This window comes from Vidua chalybeata, chromosome 2 (genome assembly GCF_026979565.1).
Source record: "Vidua chalybeata isolate OUT-0048 chromosome 2, bVidCha1 merged haplotype, whole genome shotgun sequence".
Classification (NCBI taxonomy): Eukaryota; Metazoa; Chordata; class Aves; order Passeriformes; family Viduidae; genus Vidua; species Vidua chalybeata.
In genome coordinates, this window is record NC_071531.1 from 64,026,759 (window position 1) to 64,048,052 (window position 21,294).

Here is a 21,294-nt window from a genome sequence, read left to right on the forward strand (position 1 = left end):
TCAGCTGGAGGGACGATGCAGAAGCACAACCACCTGTTAGCAAATCACAGAAACTGTGCAGTAACAGGCTAAATACCTCACCCAGCTGGAAGCACATGAAAAAAAAAGAGGCAGGTTTTGTTTGGGGTTGGTTTGGTGCGGTTTTATTTTAAAGGGTCATAACGGGTGGTGGTGTGCAAGCATCACCAGGGAGGCCCCGTCCCATCCATTGGAATGGAGGCGAGAGTGTTGAGAAAAGCACATTGTTCTGCCACAAATCTATTTGCCCATTCCCACTGAAGTGAATAGCCCTTCATTCCAGGGGGAATTTGTGCTGTCACTTCAAATGTTATGCATATAAGTTAATTTCACACTGCTTCGGGACTTTGTTTTCAAACTACCAAAAGGGTTAAGAAATGAGAAGGAAACACTTGCCAAACTTCCCGGTCTAAACTAAGGGTAAGGGTTTTGTGGGTTTTTTGGGGTGGTTTTTTTTGGTGTGTTTTTTTGTTTGTTTTTGTTTGTTTGTTTGTTTGTTTGGTTTTTTGTTTTGTTTTGTTTTGTTTTGTTTTCATGGGGGGAAGGGCAGGTGGGTGGACAATGGCCAGAAAGAGAGGGAAATAGGGACTGGAAATAAAATACAGTCTTTTGTATTTCTACAGCTCAAAGATGTTTTTAAACAGGACTGCTGCCAACTGTGGAAAAGCATCTTTTTATGGAAAAAATATGCCAGTGACAATGGATTTACAAGAACTGAGCCAGTGTGTCCTATATGCATTTATTCCATATTATGCAAAATTAATTGTTTGGAGCATCATGCCTTCAGGAGTGTTCTAAGCATTGGGAAGCCAAATTTAGGCCTGATATCATGAAGTCAAATTTCCTTTTGTACCAGAAAGTCCCCAGGATGCCTGATTACAACAGTGTTGAATCTGGCACTGGAAGATGTTACCTACAGACTGGGCACAGTTCTGCTTAAATATGACAAATTGCATTTGCTTCCTCAGCCTGCATGTATCAATGTACATAATTTGGTACTAGACCTTCAAAACCTTTTTTTTTTTAAATAGACTTAATGATTTTTGTTGTTTTGGAATGAGAAGGAATAAAAACATAGCAGATGGCAATTTGAATATACTTGTCACAAACAGGATTTTAAGGTTGCACTCTCAATTACACTATGGCCCCATTATATTTCCTACGCATCCTAGGAATGCCTTAAACTTGGTGTAAATGTAATTATGAAATGTAATTTGTTTCGACTGCTAACTATAAAATGGGATTTATCTGTATAGGACTCATCTATACAGGGAAATGGAATAATTACACCAAATTAAAATATCTACCTGGGATGTTACATCAGCAAAACCATAGCAGTATAAATTATTCTGTTACAATTATGCTCATTAGTTTTCCCGGGTAAAAAGGCTCTTATCATAAATAAAAATGGGTCTCTAATGATTAATGCAGTATTATATTTATCCAGGTTTATTGGCATGGGGGAATACATTGGTTACCATGGAATCAAAAGGTAGAATCTAACAGCAGAGTAAAGGACCAGGCATCAAAAGTATCAGCAGAGTGAGAAACCCTCTTTTAAACAAAAAGGTTTGCCATATGAACATGACTGTGAACCTTTGGACAGCATCCTGTGTACCATCTGAGCGACTCCACATCCCTACTGCAAATTGGAATGAGTACAGTTTTGAACTAGCTGAGGAGTAGACTGATAAAATTACATTTCATAAAACTTGAAGTCCTTTCAGTTATGTTGGTTTTCACAGCAAAATGTTGAGGAATGTCCAACATCCATCATAGCCAGCAATTTGCTTGTAGTAATTCTTTGCCTGAATTCTGTTTTGTTTCACAGTTACAAATTAATGAGGCCAGTTAATTGGCAAGCAGTGTGGCTGAAGATGGAATGAACACTCTATTGTGAGCATCTGATAAACTTAGCCATACATATCTTTGAGAGAAATTGCTCTTCGTGTCCACTGTTGAAAGAAATTAGCATATATTTCGGGGAATATGTGGTACTTATGTGAAACCCGCTAGCCACAGATATTTCAGCAGCAAGTATTGTATTTATAGCTATTCAGTATTTTCCTTGAGGTTTTGCAAGGATAGTGCATCTGAAATGAAAAAGCACACCTAGACTGTAAAGAGGCAAGACTCTCAAGACACTTCTTTTAAGGTTCTGTATTTTGCTGTTGAAAATCAGATCTGGGGATACAACCATTGACACCACACCCACAAAACTCACAATCAGCACCGAGACGCAGCAAAAAAACCTGCATTTCTTAGAAAAGTCACCTTTAGTTTAGTGACCTGGTTACAGACTGCTCTAATTCTCAGACAGCCCTTAGCTGGACTCCTGGGACCTAGGGCAGAGGTATGAATTCCCTCTTCACCTCGGGCGGTCACTTTGCCTCGACAATACTCGGAGCATTGGTGTCCGCCCGTAGCTGGGGCACTATCGCTCCCTGCGGGGCAGCTCTGCCCTCGTCGGTGGCAGCGTTTCCCAGAGCAAAGCTATGTGCTGTGCCACAGCCAAGAAATCCCTGCAGGCATTAGCGTGACAGAAACGCTGCCTGCTGCCCCCGAACCCCTACCGGCCCCTCTGCGCGGGCTGCACAGGGCCGTATTTGGTATTCCTCGGTGAGCTCTGCACAGGGCTCGCTCTGCTCCTAGATGGTTTCAGACCTTCGGATCCTGCCATCTCGCGGGCTCGGCACCGCCTCGGAGCCGTGCGCTCCACGCTCCCCGAGTGCCGTCCAGACGCCGGCCCAAGCCGCGTCGGGAGGTGCCGCGGTAGCGGTGCCTTTGCCCAGCCCCTCACTGCCCGGCACACACTGCGCGCCCCGCACGGGGCTCTGCCAAGGGCAGCGCAAGCGACGCGAGGACAGCCCCGGGAAAGTTTATTGTTGGCAAAACCAGTGGGCACGGGCTGCGGCCAGCGGCCCCAGCGCGGGGTTCCAGCCCAACGGCCAGGCGCCCCCGCCGAGGAGGAACCGGCTCGGCTCCCCGCGGCCGTCCGGGAGCGGTCCCCGGCGGACATCCCGGCTCTCGGGAATGCCCTCGCCCGGCAGAGAGAGGGCTGCGGCCGGTCCCCTGCCGCTCCCCGTCCGGGACAAGCGCTGCTAGCCGATCCCCAGCCCGCGGGGCAGTGGCCGCCCAGGCCACCCCGGCCCGGCGGCGGGGAGCGGGGTCGGCAGGAGCCTGAGGGGCGGCGGCGAGAGCGGGGCGCGGGTGCAGAGTTCGGCCGAGCGGGCGCCCCCGATCGCGCTCAGGCGGTGGCGGGAGGGGCGGGGCGGGATGTACCAACAGTCCCCCGGGGGAGGACGCCGTAACGCCCCCTCCCACCAGCCTCCTGCACCCACGGGAACCCCCCCAATGCGCGGAGCGCGTCTGCGACTCCCACAGAGCGGGGCAGGAAAGGCGGGGGCGAGGCGACTGGCCCCGGGGTGGGGGAGAGGTGGTGGGGGTCGCGGTGGAGGCGCCTGGCACACGCGTCCCGCCTTCCCCCAGCCCCCCTCCCTGCGGCGGGTGGTGCGGCCCGCTCTGAGAGGGCGGGAGCGGCGCGCCCCGCCCCGCTCAGTGACACAGGCTCCGTGTGGGGAGGCGCGGGCAGCGGGACCGGGAGGGACTGACGGCGCGTCGTAGCGGCGGCGACTGCGAATCGAGCCCGGAGCATGGCAGGGGCTGGAGCCACTGCGGAGGCTGCTGCTGGTTTTCCTCCTTCGCCGCCTTCTTTCGCCCGCCGGGAACTTTTCTTAGCGGCTGGTGGTGGTGCCTCCCCCCGGTGGTGGCAGAGGCGGCGGCGGCTGTTGCGTTCGGCGGTGCCTCCCGGGCCGGGGCTGGGGCTCCTGGGGCTGGTTTTCTCTCGTTTCTGCTGCAGTAAGTGGAACTTTTACCCTTGGCGGACGGGTGAGGGGGTGGGTGGAGGAAGAGGAGGAGAGAAACCCGAGCCCCGGCAGCGCCGGGGGACGGCCGAGTTGAGGGAAACTTTGTGTGGCGCCCGGCGGCGGGGAGGGGTGGCGGGGGCCGCCGGCCGCCCTGCGCGGGGGGAACCGGGCGGGACGTGGCCGGGATGGTGGAGGAGGGAGGGATGCGAGGCGGGTCCGAACGGGAGCCCGCAACGCGGAGACCTATGGACTTTTTTCTCCGACAACATCTGCTGCGACTGCCGTTGGGAGAGCGGGTGTCCCGGGAGGCCAAGTTTCCCTGGTAGTCGGGCTGGGGTGGCCGCGATCCGGGTGGGGCAACAGGGGGAAGTTTATTCTTCGTGGCTGGGGCTTCCCCCGGCGGACGGCAGGTTATCTGCTGTAATTCCCGTCCTGAGCGGCAGAATTTCGCTTGTTTGCGGGAATTCACGGGCACTTCCCCCCCCCCCCCCCCCCCCTTCTCTTTTCCCAGCCTGTAGGAAGGACAGAAGGATCTTGGTGTTTTATCCGGGTGTGCCTGGGGGGAGGAATAGTACGCGCTTTGCCTCAGGCGGTGTGGGCTCGTGTCGTTGTTCCCTCTCAGTGAGAGCAAAACCCGTGCTGGTTTCGGTGTTGGGTCGCTCGCCGCTGCTGCTGAGGTGGGATCGTGTGCTTGCTCTACATCACCCGCATCCTGAGCAGCTGCTGCCAGGAGCACTGCGGTGCGGGGCCCCGCCGGGCTTGGCGTGACCGCCCGCAGGAAAATGCCATCACCTACCCCCCTTCCCGTTCATCTTCCTGTGAGGAACAAACAAGCGGCGTACCAGTTGGAAACTGAGCAGGAATTTATTTATTTATTCATATATGTTGTACTGCATGCGGTGTAGTGTGTATAGTGTAATTTTTTTTACAGCAGTGGAAGATGAGAGGAGACAAAAGTAAGCTTGGACAAGAGCAAATCGAAAGCCCTCATGCTGCTGTTGTATTCCCAATGCAGTAATGAATAGTTGGCAAGGATATTTTATTATAGGAGACGCTGTGTCCCTTCCTTCTTTAATGAAGGAAGAACAAGTTAAAGGAGGTAGTCTCTGGAGGTTCATGTGATTAAAAATACCCAGGAACGAGCAAGCCATGCCGCCGTAAAACACTTGTGTAGCATCTGAGAAATGCTTTCTCAGGGAGGGAGTTGAGGCGCTGTAGGATTGTGCTCGTGCATGTAATAGTCTCCCCCCTCTGGCAATGATATAGCTTTCAAAAAAGATGATTGTTACTAAGTTTGTAAATATTGAGAAGGCATCACGTTTCAAACTTAAAGGCTTGAAGACTTCGTTTTCATATGGTTGGCAAACTTTTTGCACTAGCACTTTTCTCCCCTCCCTTTGTTCAGGGTTATTTCTGCTGTTTTGCAATTAAAAAAAGTGAAGTTGCAGACTTGACATAACCTTGACAAGTTATTTTTACATCTAAATGTGACGTTAATAGTAACAATGAAGCTAAGAGCATCCGTGCCTAGTGTCATACAGCGACTCAACCATTTTAGGCTTGATGAGTGTAATTCGGGTTGTCAGTCTTCCCAGATTCTTTTTTTTTGCATAAGTGAGCTTGACTGATAACATTTCAGAACGTCTGCCAGAAGTAGCAATGTTGTGTTGAAATAATTTTGTTCTTTGAGCACAAAGTTTTGAAGTATAGTCTGTGGATAAAAAGGAAAACTTGAAAAACTGCTACAGACTTTTGGACTTGGAGGTAATCAGCAGGGGAAGTGATTTTTTTTGTCAGTATCTTAGATTTTAGTTTTCTTTTCACCTTCAAATTTCCCACAGTTGTTTTCATTGTTTCTGTAACTATAACATGTGACTGTGAAGGAAAAATATTATTACTGTGGCTCTTAAGAGTGCTTCTAAATATATTTTGAGCATGTTTGCATATTGATGGTGCCCAAAACTGCTTATTACTTTTGGTTGCCTTTTGTCTTGCTACTCAGCCAATTCTGATAATGCTAGCAAAAGGAAGATTTGTAAATGGTACCGCAAAAGATCCCAACCTTAGTAGAATAAAGTCGCTACAAAACCAAATCAATTTTTATCCAGTCATTTTAATTGACAGTTAGAAATGATGATTTATTTGAGCTATAATTCCTCAGAGAAATATTGCCAAAAACTTCTCAACACAACAAAAAACTGAAGCGGGAAAGAGAAAATGTATCAGGAATCTGAAATAACAGCAGCTTTTCTATTTTGGAGTAAATATAGACCTGCTTTAATAAATGCTGCTTCTTTTACGAAAGCAAGACTACTGGCTTCAGGATATATGTACAAGTACTTCTTCCGCTTCCCTGTCAAACAGTACACGATGCAACGAAGTGCGTACTAAAGTTACATGATCAAACCAGCGTAACCTTGAACTAGGGGACATGTATGGCATCCATAAGAATCATCATCATAACCTTTAATCTGTGAAGTAACTTATTTTGAATTGCAGCAAATGCTTTTCAGCTGTGCTGTAAAGGAGGACCTGTGTGCTACTAAATAACGAATTCCTCATAATTCCTGTGCCTCATTTGTTCACTGTGTGCACAGTGAAAAATTTTTCGAATTTTTTTTTTAATGTAAGCATGAATTAAAAATAAGCAGAACTGTAAAGTGAGGTGAATAGAAGGATGTTCAAGATGCATTTTTCAGGTATTTTGTTGAAGAAATATTTTTTTTTTCCAATTTAAATTTCTGGTTATGTTAAGCATCTCAGTAAGGCTAGACAAAGAAGTATACATATGTCTTCTAAGATCCCCATGAATTTTTTTTTTTTTTCTTACAGGAGCCTGGAATACAGAACTCCAGACTGGTAGTAGAGCTGGAAGGATTGGGTTATAAAGGTGTAGATGATATAAGAGTGCAGTGTACCATATACAAAAATAATAAATGAAAACAAAATCCCCAAGTAATTATTGATGAGAACAATCTGACTAGAAACATTTTTACTATTTTTTCAGGTGAACTCATGGCAAATTAGAATGTCAAGCAAAGCAGGTTACCAACTTAGAAGTGGGAAGGTGTAGTAGAGTGATCAGAAGGACGACAGAATGTGGTTTTTCCTCATTTTTATGTTAATAGTTTAGAAATCCATGTCTAAATATGTGTTTATTTTTTCAAAATGGTATGGAAATAAATGCCCATTTGAACAGGTGTTTGTTGAAGCAGTACAACAGCAGTGAAAGAAGGAATAGGAATGACGTAGAAGTATTTGAAAAGTTGGAATGAAATAATGGTGAACCATGTAGTAGGTTGGGCAGTGTATGAAGCTGCTGTGTAAGGAAACAGAGCAGCTGCACTGGTAAGAACAACAGACAGGAGAGTTTAAATCTGAATTGTTTGATAATTAACAAAATTTTTTTTTAAAGTTGCCAGAAGTTTGTCCAGTCTGTACTTGAGGATAACTCATTGGAATATTATACTTTTGAAAGAATTCTTAGCTGTTTCATTGTGGTAAGTTTGTAATTTTCAATGTTACTGTTACACTGTGGTGCTTTTGGTGTGCAAGAACTCCCATATATATGGAAATGAAGAAGTACAATGTTATTTGAGTTAGGGTCTGAACACTTTGAGTATCATAAAAGAATTGTGGTGGTTGTTTAGCCACTTGTGCTGCATGAAAATTGAACATTAACTTGATTTAAACAGTGCTTCTCTCTTGCCTTCTTAAACAATTTTATGTCATGGGATGTACATACTGTTTGATAGTGAAAAAAAGGTAGCTCTAGCAGGATTTACTTTTTGTGAGATTAGAGAGTTAAATATCCTGTTTAGAAATATGGTCAAATCTAGGTTGTTTTCTTTCTGATCCCTTTTATGTAGTATTGCTGACAGGCTTGATATTGAGAAACAAAGGAAACAAATTGTAGCAGGAGAAGCAAAAATATGTAAACCATATTGACCACCTGTACCAGTTGATTACCCTTCAGGTGCTGGTAGTAGAGATTTTAAGGCAGGCACAATCTGATGTAAATTGCATCTGATGTGAGAATGGAAAAGGAGTTGGGAGTGTGTTGCTTCAGAAAGCAGTGTGTGGGGCTAGTGAGTGGGGCATTTGTGGAGCTCAAAGGAAAAACAAGTTGGAAACTCTAGAATCAAAAGTCCAAATTTTAATCTGTAGAAACCAAATCCAGAGTGAATGAAATGAAGGTAAGAGAAAAATAAAACTTGGTACACAGAAGATAATCTTGCTAAGTGCCAGATACCTGCAGTGCTGTTGGTAAATGTCCTTTTTTAGTGCTGGTTATCTGTTGAAGAACAATAAACTTTGCATCTGGTGTTACACCAGCCTGTTGCTGTGGAGGTGGCCTGCCCTGCTGCTGTGTGACTGAATTCAGCTTTGTCCAAACAGCTCTTTATCAGAAAGTATGGCTGCAGACTGCTTGGATATGTGTGCAAAGTGAGAGTGCTGAAATGTGTGTGTTATCTGCTTGCTCTGGAGCCCCTGTACACTGCCTCTTAAAGGTGGCTCTGTGATGACAGATTACTTTGCTATTTGTGTTTGTACTTCTTGTTTCCAGCTTTGGATGAATGTGTTGTATTGGATGAGGATTATTAAACGTTGGTTGGTTGGGTTTTTTTACCCTGATGATGTCTGTTTTGATTGGTATGCGGATTGTTATGCAGAAGTTTCTGACAGGAATTTTCTAAGGCAACTGATAGCAAATCTGGTCACTCACTTCCAACTAAGTGAAAAGCAGGTATAGGTGCAATTATTTAATTATTATTACTTTGTTATGCCACATGTTCTTGGGTTTTGTGGTTGTTAAAGGTGGTGGTATAGATGGTCTTTAAAGGTGCCTTTAACCAAAACTCTTTTGTGTTTCTATGGTTTGTTTTTGGTGGCTTAGCCTGTCTAAAACAAGATTTTTAAGCAGTACTTATTTGGAGGGTAGTTGTATTCCATGCCTTAGAGTTCATAGGTGTCTGAAATGTAGTAATGTATTTTTATTGAGAGGATGGAGATGATGAATTTTTGATGAGGCATGAAATAGGTTGATCAAGCCTTCTTCTTAAAGGTAAAGGGATCATTAGTATTATTCTTTATTCCTGGTTATAAAGCAGAAGGATTGCCTAGAAAATAGTATAAACTATGGTGAGTATGGGGAGAAATCACAAGAAAAGCTACGGAAGAAAAGGTGGGACTAGCAGAATGTGGGAAAAATGCTAGGAAATATATGAGAAGCAAATAAACAGTGACTTGTGCAGTAAAGGCTGTGGTCAGGGGAAATAATTACTGTGTTTCTGTCTCTGTTGTGGGGAGAGATAATAAAGCCGTTGGGTGAAAGCTTGTCTTACTCTGCTGGATGTCCTGGGTGGTGAAGGTGTAAAACAGTGCGTTAAAAGGAGGTGGAGGTGTGTATGAGTGAGGCTCCTGAGGGGGCTCATGGACAATATTTGCATTAATTTGATTCTAGAAAAGCTGGCCCATGGTTGCTTACTACATAAGCTCATGATGAAGAGCTTTGAGGTGTAGCACAACTTCCAAGTCATGGTGAAAACACCAAACCCACTTTTTTGGTGTTATCCAATACATGAATGCTTCAGGAGTTATTTTTCAGGTAATTAACTTTCAGACTTTGGACTGTTTCAAATGTGAACCCAAAAATTGGTCTTTTTGTCCTTAAGTTAGCAATAGAAGAAAATTAGCAGCAGAAATGAAAAAACAATGTCTTAAAGCTTCTGTTGATGTCCTCTATCCTTTTACCTTGGTTTTTCCAAGTGCATGGGAAGGTAAAGGTAAGTAAAGTTTAGTGTGTTATCAAGAAGGTCACTTTTAATTTAGGTATTGAAAAGCAAACAAGCTTCCAGACAATCCTCTTTTATCATAGCTGCATACTTTTGTTCAGTATTTCTGCTGCTTTTCAGTTGTTTTTCAAGTACTGTGCAGGAGCAAAAGCAATTTTAATTTTTTAATCGTGTAAAATGTCATCCATCTTATTCTCAGTGTGAAGGCTAGTTGAGTGTAACTCTTAAGTTGACAGGGATACTAAGATTATCTGCAGCAGTAGACAGCTCTTGCCCATTTCCCTTCCCTGACCCCCTTCCCACATCAGATTTTCATTATCTGGCATTTAAGATAATGCTATACGTCTACAGGGATTCATTGTTTTCTCCTTTTCTATTAGTCAAGGCTTGTATAACATGATAGCTCCTAAACTAGTTCTGGGATTAGTTTGTACAGAGCAGAATGTTTTCTGAAAGTGGCTGTTGTTTTGAATACTTGGCAGGTGCTAGTGCTATCAGTGTAATGCAGTGGCATGTGCAAAATTTGGAGTCATTCAAATGGCAATCTCCTGCTAAAGGTGGATAAAGACTAGTCAAGCAGGTCTCCATAGCTGATATATATACAGATGAGTGGAAAAAACCAACTGAGCTAGCTTGATGAATTTATTGGTTACTTTTGGATTTGTTATTTTTATTAGGCCCTCAGTTAGAAGATTACAGATTAGTGTTGGATTTAACTTTTTCATACTCCTGTATTGTGTGGGCATTCTTTGCCCACTTCTGTTGCTTTTTTTTACTTGAAATACCACCCATGCTGCATGTGGTGTATTTGTATAAACTGAAAACTAAATATTGCTGGGACAAGCATAACCAAAATCAGCCTATTGGATGAAGAGGTGCTGGAAAAAGGATATGAAGAAGTTGACATGTTCAAGATGGGTAACTTAATTTCTTTTCAGTGTATATAATCTGGTAGAAAAATAGTAACTTTAGTCAAGTATAAATTAAATTACATCAAATACCAAGTAACTTCTTCATAGCAACAGATTAATTTAGGGAGCAAGACTTCTGACTCATAACTTGGGGTAATTTCTTTCCCCCAATTCTTTTAATTTCTCCAAAATTAACTGTTGACCATTGCCACAATGAACAACTAACTCTGCTAGGGTTGATTGCTAACAGTTGGAGAAGGGAGGTCAAGAGCTGTTAAGCTTAATATAATTTTTTGATATATTTGTAAAGATTGGTAATTGCATTATAAAAACCCACTTCTCAGCCCTTCACCAGTGCTGCTGTTCCTGTGTTTTAAACACTTCAATGCCCTTTTGATTTCAACAGCTAAACTTTCTTGTAACAGAGGTAATGTTATTATGACTTTATTAACGCACTGTACCATTTAAAAAGACACTGTAGTTCTAAAGTAATCAACTATGAGAAATTGATGGTTGTGACCATACTGTTAATCACTTTTTGGGAGATTTAAATGCATCCTATTGAAAGTTTCAATGGGTTACTGGTAGCTGGGGTAGCATAAAATAATCTGCCTCTGGTATCTAGCAAATGTAATATAGCCATTTATCCAGGATAGGGTGTATAGGAGGAAGCATACTAAGCTCTGTGTAGCTGTTTGAGTTATTCCAGGTAGTTCAGGCTTCTGCATGTGGTTTATATGGTCCGCTTCCAATCTTTAAGGTCCCTTCCAACCCAAACCATTCTGTGATTCTCTCTGTATAACACAACTGTAAAGTTCAACAGCTGCAAAAAAAAAAAGGTTTTTTACTGTAACTGGATTATTACAATTGATGTATCAGTGTTTCCATCTGAATATTTAATGATTTATGCTACCTCCTAATAAATCAGAATGTAATATTTTGTGGAGAAACAGATTTGTGTAGGCTTCGTGGAAAATATTTAAGTGATTTTGCAGTGTTCCACCTTACAGAAAGAGGTGAGGACTGTGTGACTCTATAGAACTGTCAGTGAAAGTTCTTTTTGTGATGAACTTCCAGAGCTAGTCTACAGCTGTGTATTCTGAGTCTCAAGAGACATGGCTTAGGTATAATAAGTTGATGTGCCTACAAATAGGTGTAAAACTGAAGTGAAGTGTGGAAGAGCAGTTATGGTGGTGTCTCCACAGTCTGAGACTGCTGTGACAAGAGGTCGTGAATTGATTGCTGTAAGTACATGGGACAAAACACTGGACAAAGGAAGAACAGGGAGTGTTATTAACCTTAAGGGGCTTTTAATAGGATTTCCTAATATTTCCTTGTAGCTAAACTGGTGAGATATGTTTTGGGAAGTGGATTATGAGATGGGTGAAAATTTGTGTGCTGCTGAACTCAGAAGGTTCTGATCAGCTGTATGGAGTCCATCTGGAGGCTTGTCACTGGTGGCACCAGTGCAGGGGCAGTTCGTCTGCATTCTGACCTCTCTTCCAGGTTTTAAGGCACTTAAAGCAAGTTTGTGGATACTGTGGATGACTGTGAGGGTCAATTCATCTGCTGGAGACTGGGGCTAATTGAGTGGGATGTCCACAGGTCAGAAATAACTGTTGGAAACCTTGTGAAATTTAAAAGCAAGTCTCTCTTGGGAGGGATGACATCATGCAGCAGCAGAGATGTCGTGCAGACTGGTGACAAGTACCTATACAGGAAAGATCATAAGGGTCCTTGTGGGGCAGTATGTGCCTTTGTGGTGCAAAAGGCAAAGAGCACACTGGGCATGCTCAGCCAGTTGAAAGAAGCAATCTGGACCTCTACTATTTGAAGCTTGTGAGACTACATCAAAAGTATGGTGCAGAGTTTTGTGCTCCCAAATATGAGGCAGGTGCTGAGGTGAAAGGCCACTAAGTTAAGGAGTCACCACATGATGTATGAAGAGGGCTGGAGAAGTGAGTTTGTTCAGCTTTGAGAAATGTCTGAAGTGGGGCATCCTAATTGCTGCTGGCACTGTTTAATAGGCAATGAGAGGGAAAGGATATGAGGCAGCAGACACAAGCTTCAACAAGGGAAATCACTATAATGTGTTAGCAATATGTTTTCCCACACAGAGAATGAAGCACTGAAATAGGTTGTAGAATCTGTCCCTGAAAATATTCAGAACCTGACTATGGTATGACCCCTGAGCAATATGATCTGACTTCAAAGTTGACCCTGCTTTCAGTTGGGGATGGGATTGGATAACCTCCAGAAGTCCCTTTCAGTCTAAATGAACCTCATAGTGTGCATGGGCAGGCATGAACTAGTATACTATAGTTGCTAGCCCTGGAAGGAAAGTAGAAGTTGGAAGTCTTCTATTTAGATTAAAATGTCAAAGTCAAGTCTGAAACAAGTTTTTCCTATAAATCAATTTGACTGCTAAAAACTTACTTTAAAATTGGATCCCATTGTTACTCCCTAATATAAGTTATGTCTGTTAGAGAATTTGTTAAATAAATGTCTGGCTATATCTTTTCTCTTACTTCAATAAGTAGCCTGTAAGACCAATCCCATACAGCACAGACCTGGGTGACAGTGTGAGACATACTAAAAATGTAGCTTAGCAATAAATTGAGCGGCTATTAAACAGCATTCCCTAGGCTTACTGTCATGATGCAGTTCCTGGACAAAAAGAGGTTAACTTTCTGGAATGACCTGCAGGGAGCTGGCCTTAAGAGCTAAAAAAAAAGCTGGCAGTGTCAGCAATGCAGGGGGCAGCAGGCATCCCATAACTTTGTAATGTAATTGGTAATTCATCAGATTTTTTTTATGGACAACTGAGATTTGCTGCTCTTGACAAAATAAGTTTGTTCTATATTTCATTGTATGACCACAGTTGTTCAATATTGGCAGATAACACTAAAACTTTACAGGTAATTGAAAATGTGAAGTTAATATTTAGCTGTCCTTCTGAAGTTGTTTAAGACTTTGCAGCATTACATAGTGCAAAGTACAGCCTCCCTTTTTACATAGTGCAAAGTACAACCTCCCTTCTCTTCCTGCAGACCTCAGTTCTCCCCAGAGTAGGAGATGTGTGGAAAGACAACATACAAAAAGTGAAGGAGTGGTTTGCTTGAGGCAGTCAGGGCTTTCCTGGGGATTGAAGGTCTTGTTCCTTCCTCTAGGAGGACGTCACACATGCATCAGTGTTCCTGGCCAGTTTTTAATGGCTTCCTGGTTTCAGTGTAGGAAGTACATTGCGGGGGGCACGGAATGCTGCATGTTTACAACTGTTACTGGATGCTTAGAATTTCAGGTACTAGTTACTAATTTCACAGAAAAGCCAAAAGAGAAGCTCCCCAGAACCCAAAATCCTGATAAGAGTGTTTATTTAAAGCAATTCAGAAACTTTGCTTGTACAGAAGTGTTTGGTAGTTATGTGGACCATTTACTCTCATACCGCTAAATGCAGAGGGCAGTCTCTGATTCTGCTGTGTCCCTTTCTCCAGTTAAAGTTGAAGCGATGTTCAGTTCTTTGTAACTTGAACTTTTACTTTATTGTTCCTATGTAAAAGTAATATTCTTTCTGTAGTAAAGACAAAGATGGTAATACAACAGTATTTTATTTGCCTTGTTTTTCCCAAAATGGCTGAAATGCCCCAGATTGTTGGTTTTGTGGCAATTTTTTTTTTGTTGTTTAAGTTATCCCAAGTCAGGAGGTTTGTGCTTAAAACTTCTTGTTTAGGTTAGGAGTTTCATAGACCTTGCTTTTCAGTATGGCACACCTTTAAATGTTGATAGTTTTGACTTGTCAAAATCAGCCAGCATTTCTGGTGGTGTCTGTCAGAGTTAATTGGGGTTTTTTGTTAATTTTTTAAACTGCATTGTGTTTATACTAGATGAACTAAGACAAAGGAAAACAACCTGTATACTTTGACTTCATTGGCTTCATTCATCTGAACTGAGCTGTTCAGAAATCCTCCTTTCCACCCCCACCTTTGAGTAGGTAAAATATGGTGTAGTTCTAGGACGTGTAGCATGAATGTGATCACATTTTTGTTAGACCTTATGTCTGAACATAAAGTCAAACAGTAATTGTGAATTTCAGAAATTGACAGATAATTGGCTCTCTGAGTTGACTAAGTTTGCCTTGATAATGAATGTAGAGGTCTGAGGAGTCTGAGAAGTGTGGTGTAGTATCGGAAGAGCAGAAAATATATACGTATGGAAAACTAAGTTACTGAGTAACAAAATAATTAAGTACCGATATTGCACTGCACAAGGCAGTAAATACAGACACAGAAATATGGTAATTCTTGATTTATATCTTCATTGCTTCTCTTAGAAGTCAACAGCTGGGTTGACTGTCATTTCAGCATGTGTGCTGTGGAGTCTTACAATTAATATGTAAATTCTGGCTGACCATTGCAGCTTTCCTGTGCTGTCTGGTGTAAATACTGTGAAATGCATGAAAGATCAGGTATTAATTAATTGGACTTCTCTACTCACTGAACTTTCCTTGAGGAACAAGGACTACTGAACCAGAGGCAGGGTCTGTCTAAGGAAGTGAGGTGGAGGGTTCTTTTACAAAAGCATTACTAGCTTATGAGGGGGGTTTTAAACGATATATGTTGAGATGGCCTTTGATTTTTCTCTAATCTGAAGAGAAGCAAAGATGCAAGGAGCAATCAACAAGTGTCCAAGGGGGATATGATGGAAATTGTTTTTATCCCTTCTATTGTGAAGGCAGCACAAATGAGCGCAGTTGCAGACTTAGCATCTTATTGGGATTGCAGCAATGTTGTGGAGTAGTTTGCATGACTGGAGTCATGCAATTAGCTCAATTTGTACCTTTCAGGAAAGGCAGGCTGGCAAGGTGAGGAAGAGTGTGTAGAATGCTTGGAGCTAGATTGGCATGGCTAAACAGAGAGCTGGAATTCAGGAAAAGGAGAGTTCATGAGCTTTGCAAGAAGGGGCAGGAGGATGTGATGTTTGCAGGTGAAATATTAGAAGAGCCAAAACCCAACTGTGGCTTAATCTGGTTACTACTGGAAAAGAAAGTAAAAAAATTATTTTTACAAATACATGAGCAACAAAAGGAGAGCTAAGGAAAATCTCCATCCTTTTTTGAGTGTGGGGTGAGACAATGACAAAGGGAGGTACATAATGAATTTTTTGCCTCAGTATTTAATGTTTAGACTAGTTATTCTCTGGGTACTCAGACCTCTGAGCTTGGAAGACAGGGATGGGGAACAGGATGAAGCCCCCATAATCCAAGGATAAATGGTCAGTGACTGCTGTGCCACTTAGACACACATAAATCTATGGGGCCAGATGGCATCCACCCAAGAATACTGAGAAAGCTGTCAGAAATGCTCACCTAGCCACTTTGAATAATTTACCAGCAGTTCTAGTTCACTGGAAATTAGCAAATGTGTCCAGCTACAAGAAGGACTGGAAGGAGGATTGAGGAGACTACAAGCCTGTCAGCTTGACCTCAGTGCCAGGGCTGGTTATGGGGCAAATCATACTGAGTGCCATCACTCAGCATGTGTAGATGTGGCACTTAGGGACTTTGTTTAGTGGTGAACTTGGCAGTTAGCTTAATGGTTGGAATCACTGATCTTAAAGGTCTTTTCCAGCCTAGACTGTTCTGTGATTTTTAAGTCTCACACCTGGTCTGAGATAACTCCATTCAACAGCACAGGCTGTGGTCCAAGGGACTGGAAGGCAGCTGGGCAGACACAGGTATAGAGAGACCTGGTGAACTACAAATTGAGCAGTATCAGCAGTTTGTCCTCACAGCAAGGAAAGGAGACCTCATCCTGGGCTCTGCTAAGCCTACCAGCAGATTGAAGGAAGGGATATCCTTTACCTCTCTTCATCACTGGAGCACTGTGTCCGGTTTGTGGCTCATGGTACTGGGGGGGACACTGAGCTACCAGAGCAAGCCCAGAAGTGGGTCACTGTGTTGACTGGAGCACAGGGTGTGCAAGCAGAGGCTGCACAAGCTGGGCCTGATCAGCCTGGAGAAGGGAAAGCTGTAGGAAAGGAGCCCTTATTTGCTGCCTGATGAGAATGTATCAAGAACACAGATCAACACTTTCTTCAGAGATGCCCCACAAAAGGGAATAGGATCAAATTGGAGTCTGGGAGATCCTGAGCCAATGTAAGGAAGTAAAACTTACCTGTGAGGGGGAAGGTGCCCAAAATATTTGAGGAATCAATGTCCTGTGGTGATATCCCAAACTTGACTGGATGAATCTTCAAGCAGCCTGATATAACTGGACCTACTTTGAACAGGACTGAGCAGGCTCTTGAGGTCCCTTGCCTCTTTACCTACACAAAATCATTATTCTCAACATCAATATTAGAGATTGTTTGACTTTGCCATTATGAAGAAATGTGCCTAGGAGTTCACTTGTGTTTGTGGTAATTGCTAGGTGAACTGGTTGGAAATGATCACTATAGCTTACATCTCTGTTTGAAGTGACCTTTTGAACTTTGGAGATATCACAGGATTTCTGTGGAAGTTTGGTTGGTTAGGTTTTTCTCTCCCCTCTACAGGCTGGTACTGCTGAATAGTGATTCCTGTGACTTGAGTCTGAAGGCTTCAGTCTGACAAATGAAGTCAGAGTGATTAAGTCAAGAATATCTTAACAATGCTTATCATTGAGACTCTGGGATAGACATTAGCTTTCTGGGTAATCTAGCAGGATGCTATTTATAGTTACCCTCATGGTTAGGATGGCAGCTTATGTAAATACCACTGTGCAGCAGAAAAGTGACTTGCTACTTCATAATGAAAGACAACAAACAGCAGTGACAAGAATCATATACTGAACACTTTGTATTGTATTTTTGGGTTCTGATTGAGTTGCCTTTTTTTTTTCCTGTTAGTTTGTGAAATGGCAAGTTTATTATATGATAGCATTGAAACAACAGCCATTTAACTAAAAGGGAAAGCTGGTTTTTGGACTGGGTTGGCATCAGGAGCACCAACCCATGTTTTTGTAAGTTTTGTGGCTAGGTGTAACAGAATATGCTGCTATGTCATTGGTAACTTCCACGTTTTGAAATGAAGCAGAAGTGATGGACAGTAACTCCTCAGACTTCTGTAATATTTAGTGCTCAATTCCTCTTCTCCTCAAAAAAAAAAAAAAAAAAAAAAGAAACTCCAAAAAAAGGTGGATATTGTAATAGCATTAAATTGCTTTTCAAAATAAGGAGTAGAGAGGTCTGAGGTCTGGAAGGAAGTGGCAGGGTACCACTGACCAGACCATTTAGCAGTCAGCATAGTCTGGGAAGTTTTTCTGGCAGAATTTGTGTGGTGGAAGCTATAGTTGTAGGTGGTGCTGGAGGATAGTAGAATCTTGTCTATTGCATTTCCTGGAGTATGAGGTGCCCTCATACTATAATTATGTATAACTGCTAGTTACTCATAGCAAATTGGAATAAAGATGACTTACAGAGTTTAGAAGTACCTTAAGAAACTGAGGGATTGAACAGTTAAGCAAGCTGAAGTGCAGATGGTTGTTCAGTGATGCCCATGATGCATCCTTTGTGGGGGAGAGTATTAAACTTTGTGTATGAATTATTATAAATATTAAATATTTGTATTCATTGCAAAGAAGGCCTTGAATATGTGATGGTCAGTTGTGTGAGCTTTGCCAGAGGTCTGGTTTGAAGGAGCTGCCTGTACGAGGTTTGAACTAGGCAGTGGACTGTTGGGAAGCATGTCCTCTGTCATGATGTTGTATTGGCATCCTCTTTGAAGTGCAGTTATGCCAGCTTCGAAATTTCTTAGCTCTGAAGGGTGTACTAGAATTGAAACCTTCTAAGAATAAACTGATGTCCAGAAAGTATTGATTTTTGTGTAATGTGTGACATTGTCTGTATCATGAGAGGCAGTTTATATGTAAAAGTTAGAAAAGCTGAAGCACTAGCTGACTAAAACTATGTGAATAGGTGTTCCTGTAGTATCTCCTGAATGGAATTTCTTTCAGCACCTTGAACTCACAGCCCTGCAAAAAATGAAGAGATTGAGCTTTTAAATTAAATTTTAAGCAAGCAACATTAGAGTTATGTCTAAGAATAAGGTTATAACTTGACTTATTATTGAACATGCTCAGAATGAGTTACTTTTCTCAAAGCTGAAGGCTGTCATTTCTCCCAAATCTTACTTGTTGCTGAGAATAAGACTTGTTTGTAAGGAGTGATTTGAGGATGCCACAGTGACTCAGCTGAGGACAACCTGAGGCTAACAGAGATTTCGTGGGGAGTTAAATATACAGCTTTGAAGAGTTAAAAGCTTTTAACAAAACACATGACAAAAGATTAATATCTGCTTGTGGATCATAATAAAAAAAATAAGTCATAGAGGAGACTGGTCACTTGCTGTGAGCTGGCTGTCCTTCTGATGAAGAGAGCAACCTTTACTGAAAAAAGTAACTGAAGGATACAAATAGAAGGAAATGAGAAATACATTCAATAAGAAAGTAGCTGTTTATTTTAACAACTTGCTATGTTCAAGTTAAACCGAATGCAAGCTGACCTGAGGGTGAAAAAAGTATCTGAAAGCGCTCTAAGTAATTATGTGTTGGCAGAAAGCACTGGTGCTCATATATGTAATTCAAGTTCTACTTACTGAGCATTAAAAATGAAATTATTCTGCCATTCTAGATACCGTCAGTGTTAAATTCTATTTTGTGTTTTCCCTATTTCGTTCATGTATAACTGGGTTGGTTTCTTGATTTGCAAAGCAAGTGGAGGATAGTATTAAACACAGTTGAAGAAACAACAGGTTTCTAGGAAGAGGACTGTGAATGAGACTTGTAAAAACAGTGTATTCTGAAGTCTTCTCACAGTAGCAAGGTCTGGGTGAGCCCAATGGTCATACTAGAGCAAGTGGTATAAGTGTATGGGATGGAATGTTGCAAATAAGTTCCTGGAATGAGAGCTTGTCATTAACTCCTTCAGTATGTGTGTCATATTGGCTAACAAGAATTTTAAGGAAGACTGGATTATTACTTTAGTAAAATTGTCTGTTAATCTTGTAATAAGAAGCCAATCCTTGATCAAATGCAGGATCAGCTTAGGTTAGTTTGGGAGTTTGGTTGTTTTTTTGGGGTTTTTTTTTTTTTTTTTTTTTTTTTTTTTTTTGGTGTTTGTTTTTTTTTTTTTTTTTTTTCATTACTAAATATCAAACCTTTCTAAAGGGTGTGGATGTTTGTCATTTTGGCCAGGGTGTTCATTTGAGGAATTCATGTTCTGTAGCATCAAAGGTTTTCTTTGTTTCAATGAGTTTGGTTCCTTGAGGTTTTTTTACTTCTGTTTTTGTTATTTTTTTTACTGCTTTACTGGTTTATCTTCTTCCTAATCTTCACAGGCATTCTCTTTTTACAGTGTAAGTACTTTTCAGACCTTATTGGGTTACCTTTTATGAGAATAATAATGAGTTCTTCCAGTCCTTTCATGTAGGTCATGTTTTCTGGGCCTTTGAGCACACTTTGCTTTCAGACTCTCTAGATGGTTAATACATGATGTGTGCTGTTCAAGCTGAACAACTCCAGATGGAGCCTCATTGATATTGGCTAGAGTATATAGTTCTATATTAGCATATTCTATAGTGTCACTTTCAATTCTTGATATGTAATCACCATGCACTTGCTGTAGCTTTCAGAACATAGTTTGCTCTCTAACCAGTTATTTAACATCCTTGATGTGTTACTTAGACCTGTTCCTGCTGGCAGCTAGTCTAAGTTGGACCTACTGCAGCTTGAAGGTATTTTTCTGCCTGACTGGGAAAGGTTTGTTAAGCATAGCTTCATTTGTTTCTCTGTATATCATGCATTAGTCATCAGCCCCATCAAGATTCAGATGTACAACTCTCCTTTTGACCTCCAGTTTTCTGTTAAATATTTTGGTTATGTGTTTAAACTAGATGCCACATAGGAGGACTTCAGCCTTTCCCACCAGATCAGTTTGTCAGAACTATTGACTCATCTTGTGTGTTTCAAAAGATTTCTAAGATTATCTGGAACTCTTTAACAAACTTTCCAGTAAGATGTTTGGGTTACATTAAGGACTGCTTGTTTCAATCTCTTCTGTGTATTTATACCTATTGTTCTGATACTTAGGGATTTGAATTTATTTAAATGAGGTTGTGAAACATTTTGTGGTGGTTAGGCAGTAGTGGTGTGTATATGGATATCTTTTGAACTACTTGTTTACTCTTATTACTAGTTTTTTGAGGGAGGGGGCTTGAAATGAGATGTCTTCCTCCAGTCCTGCTTTTGAGCCTGGCCCATTTATTGGAAAAAGTACCTCATTGTCCTGCTTATTTTGTTTTTAAAGGAGATGGGATTGGAAGATATGATGAAACTGAGTTGGAAATATTCATTACAGAAGAACTTTCAGCCACTTGTTGAACTTACTTATTAGTTCAACATGTTTTATAAACATCTGAAAGTTTAGTGTCAGGATAAATATGTATGTCTTAATTTGCTGTGTGTTAATATGTATAAAAGATTATAACGCAAGAACATGTTAAAATGGACATTGATGTTAATATGGTCTAAGTCAAAATTCCACATGAAGTTTTAAAGTTCATGGGACTTTGTAAACATTCTTAGTGAGTAGTTTGATTTAAAGTTTCAACCTTATAAAATTGGCTTTCTAAGAGTGTCCTTCCCAACTCTATTTGAATCATGAGCCTAA

At 41.7% G+C, this 21,294-nt stretch overlaps 1 protein-coding gene across 5 annotated transcripts in view; it reads left to right on the top strand.

Annotated features, from left to right (window-relative positions):
- The first annotated feature begins 3,564 nt into the window (after nt 1–3,564).
- Nucleotides 3,565–21,294, top strand: part of NECTIN3 (nectin cell adhesion molecule 3) — a 126,890-nt gene continuing 109,160 nt past the window's right edge. For 2 of the 5 annotated variants that reach the window (XM_053935081.1, XM_053935082.1), the window contains exon 1: nt 3,565–3,876. In XM_053935081.1, the coding sequence (XP_053791056.1) occupies nt 3,672–3,876 (205 nt within the window). In that variant the 5' untranslated portion in view covers nt 3,565–3,671. The remainder of the gene's footprint in view (nt 3,877–21,294) is intronic. The other 3 variants (XM_053935085.1, XM_053935084.1, XM_053935080.1) reach the window with 2 other exon arrangements.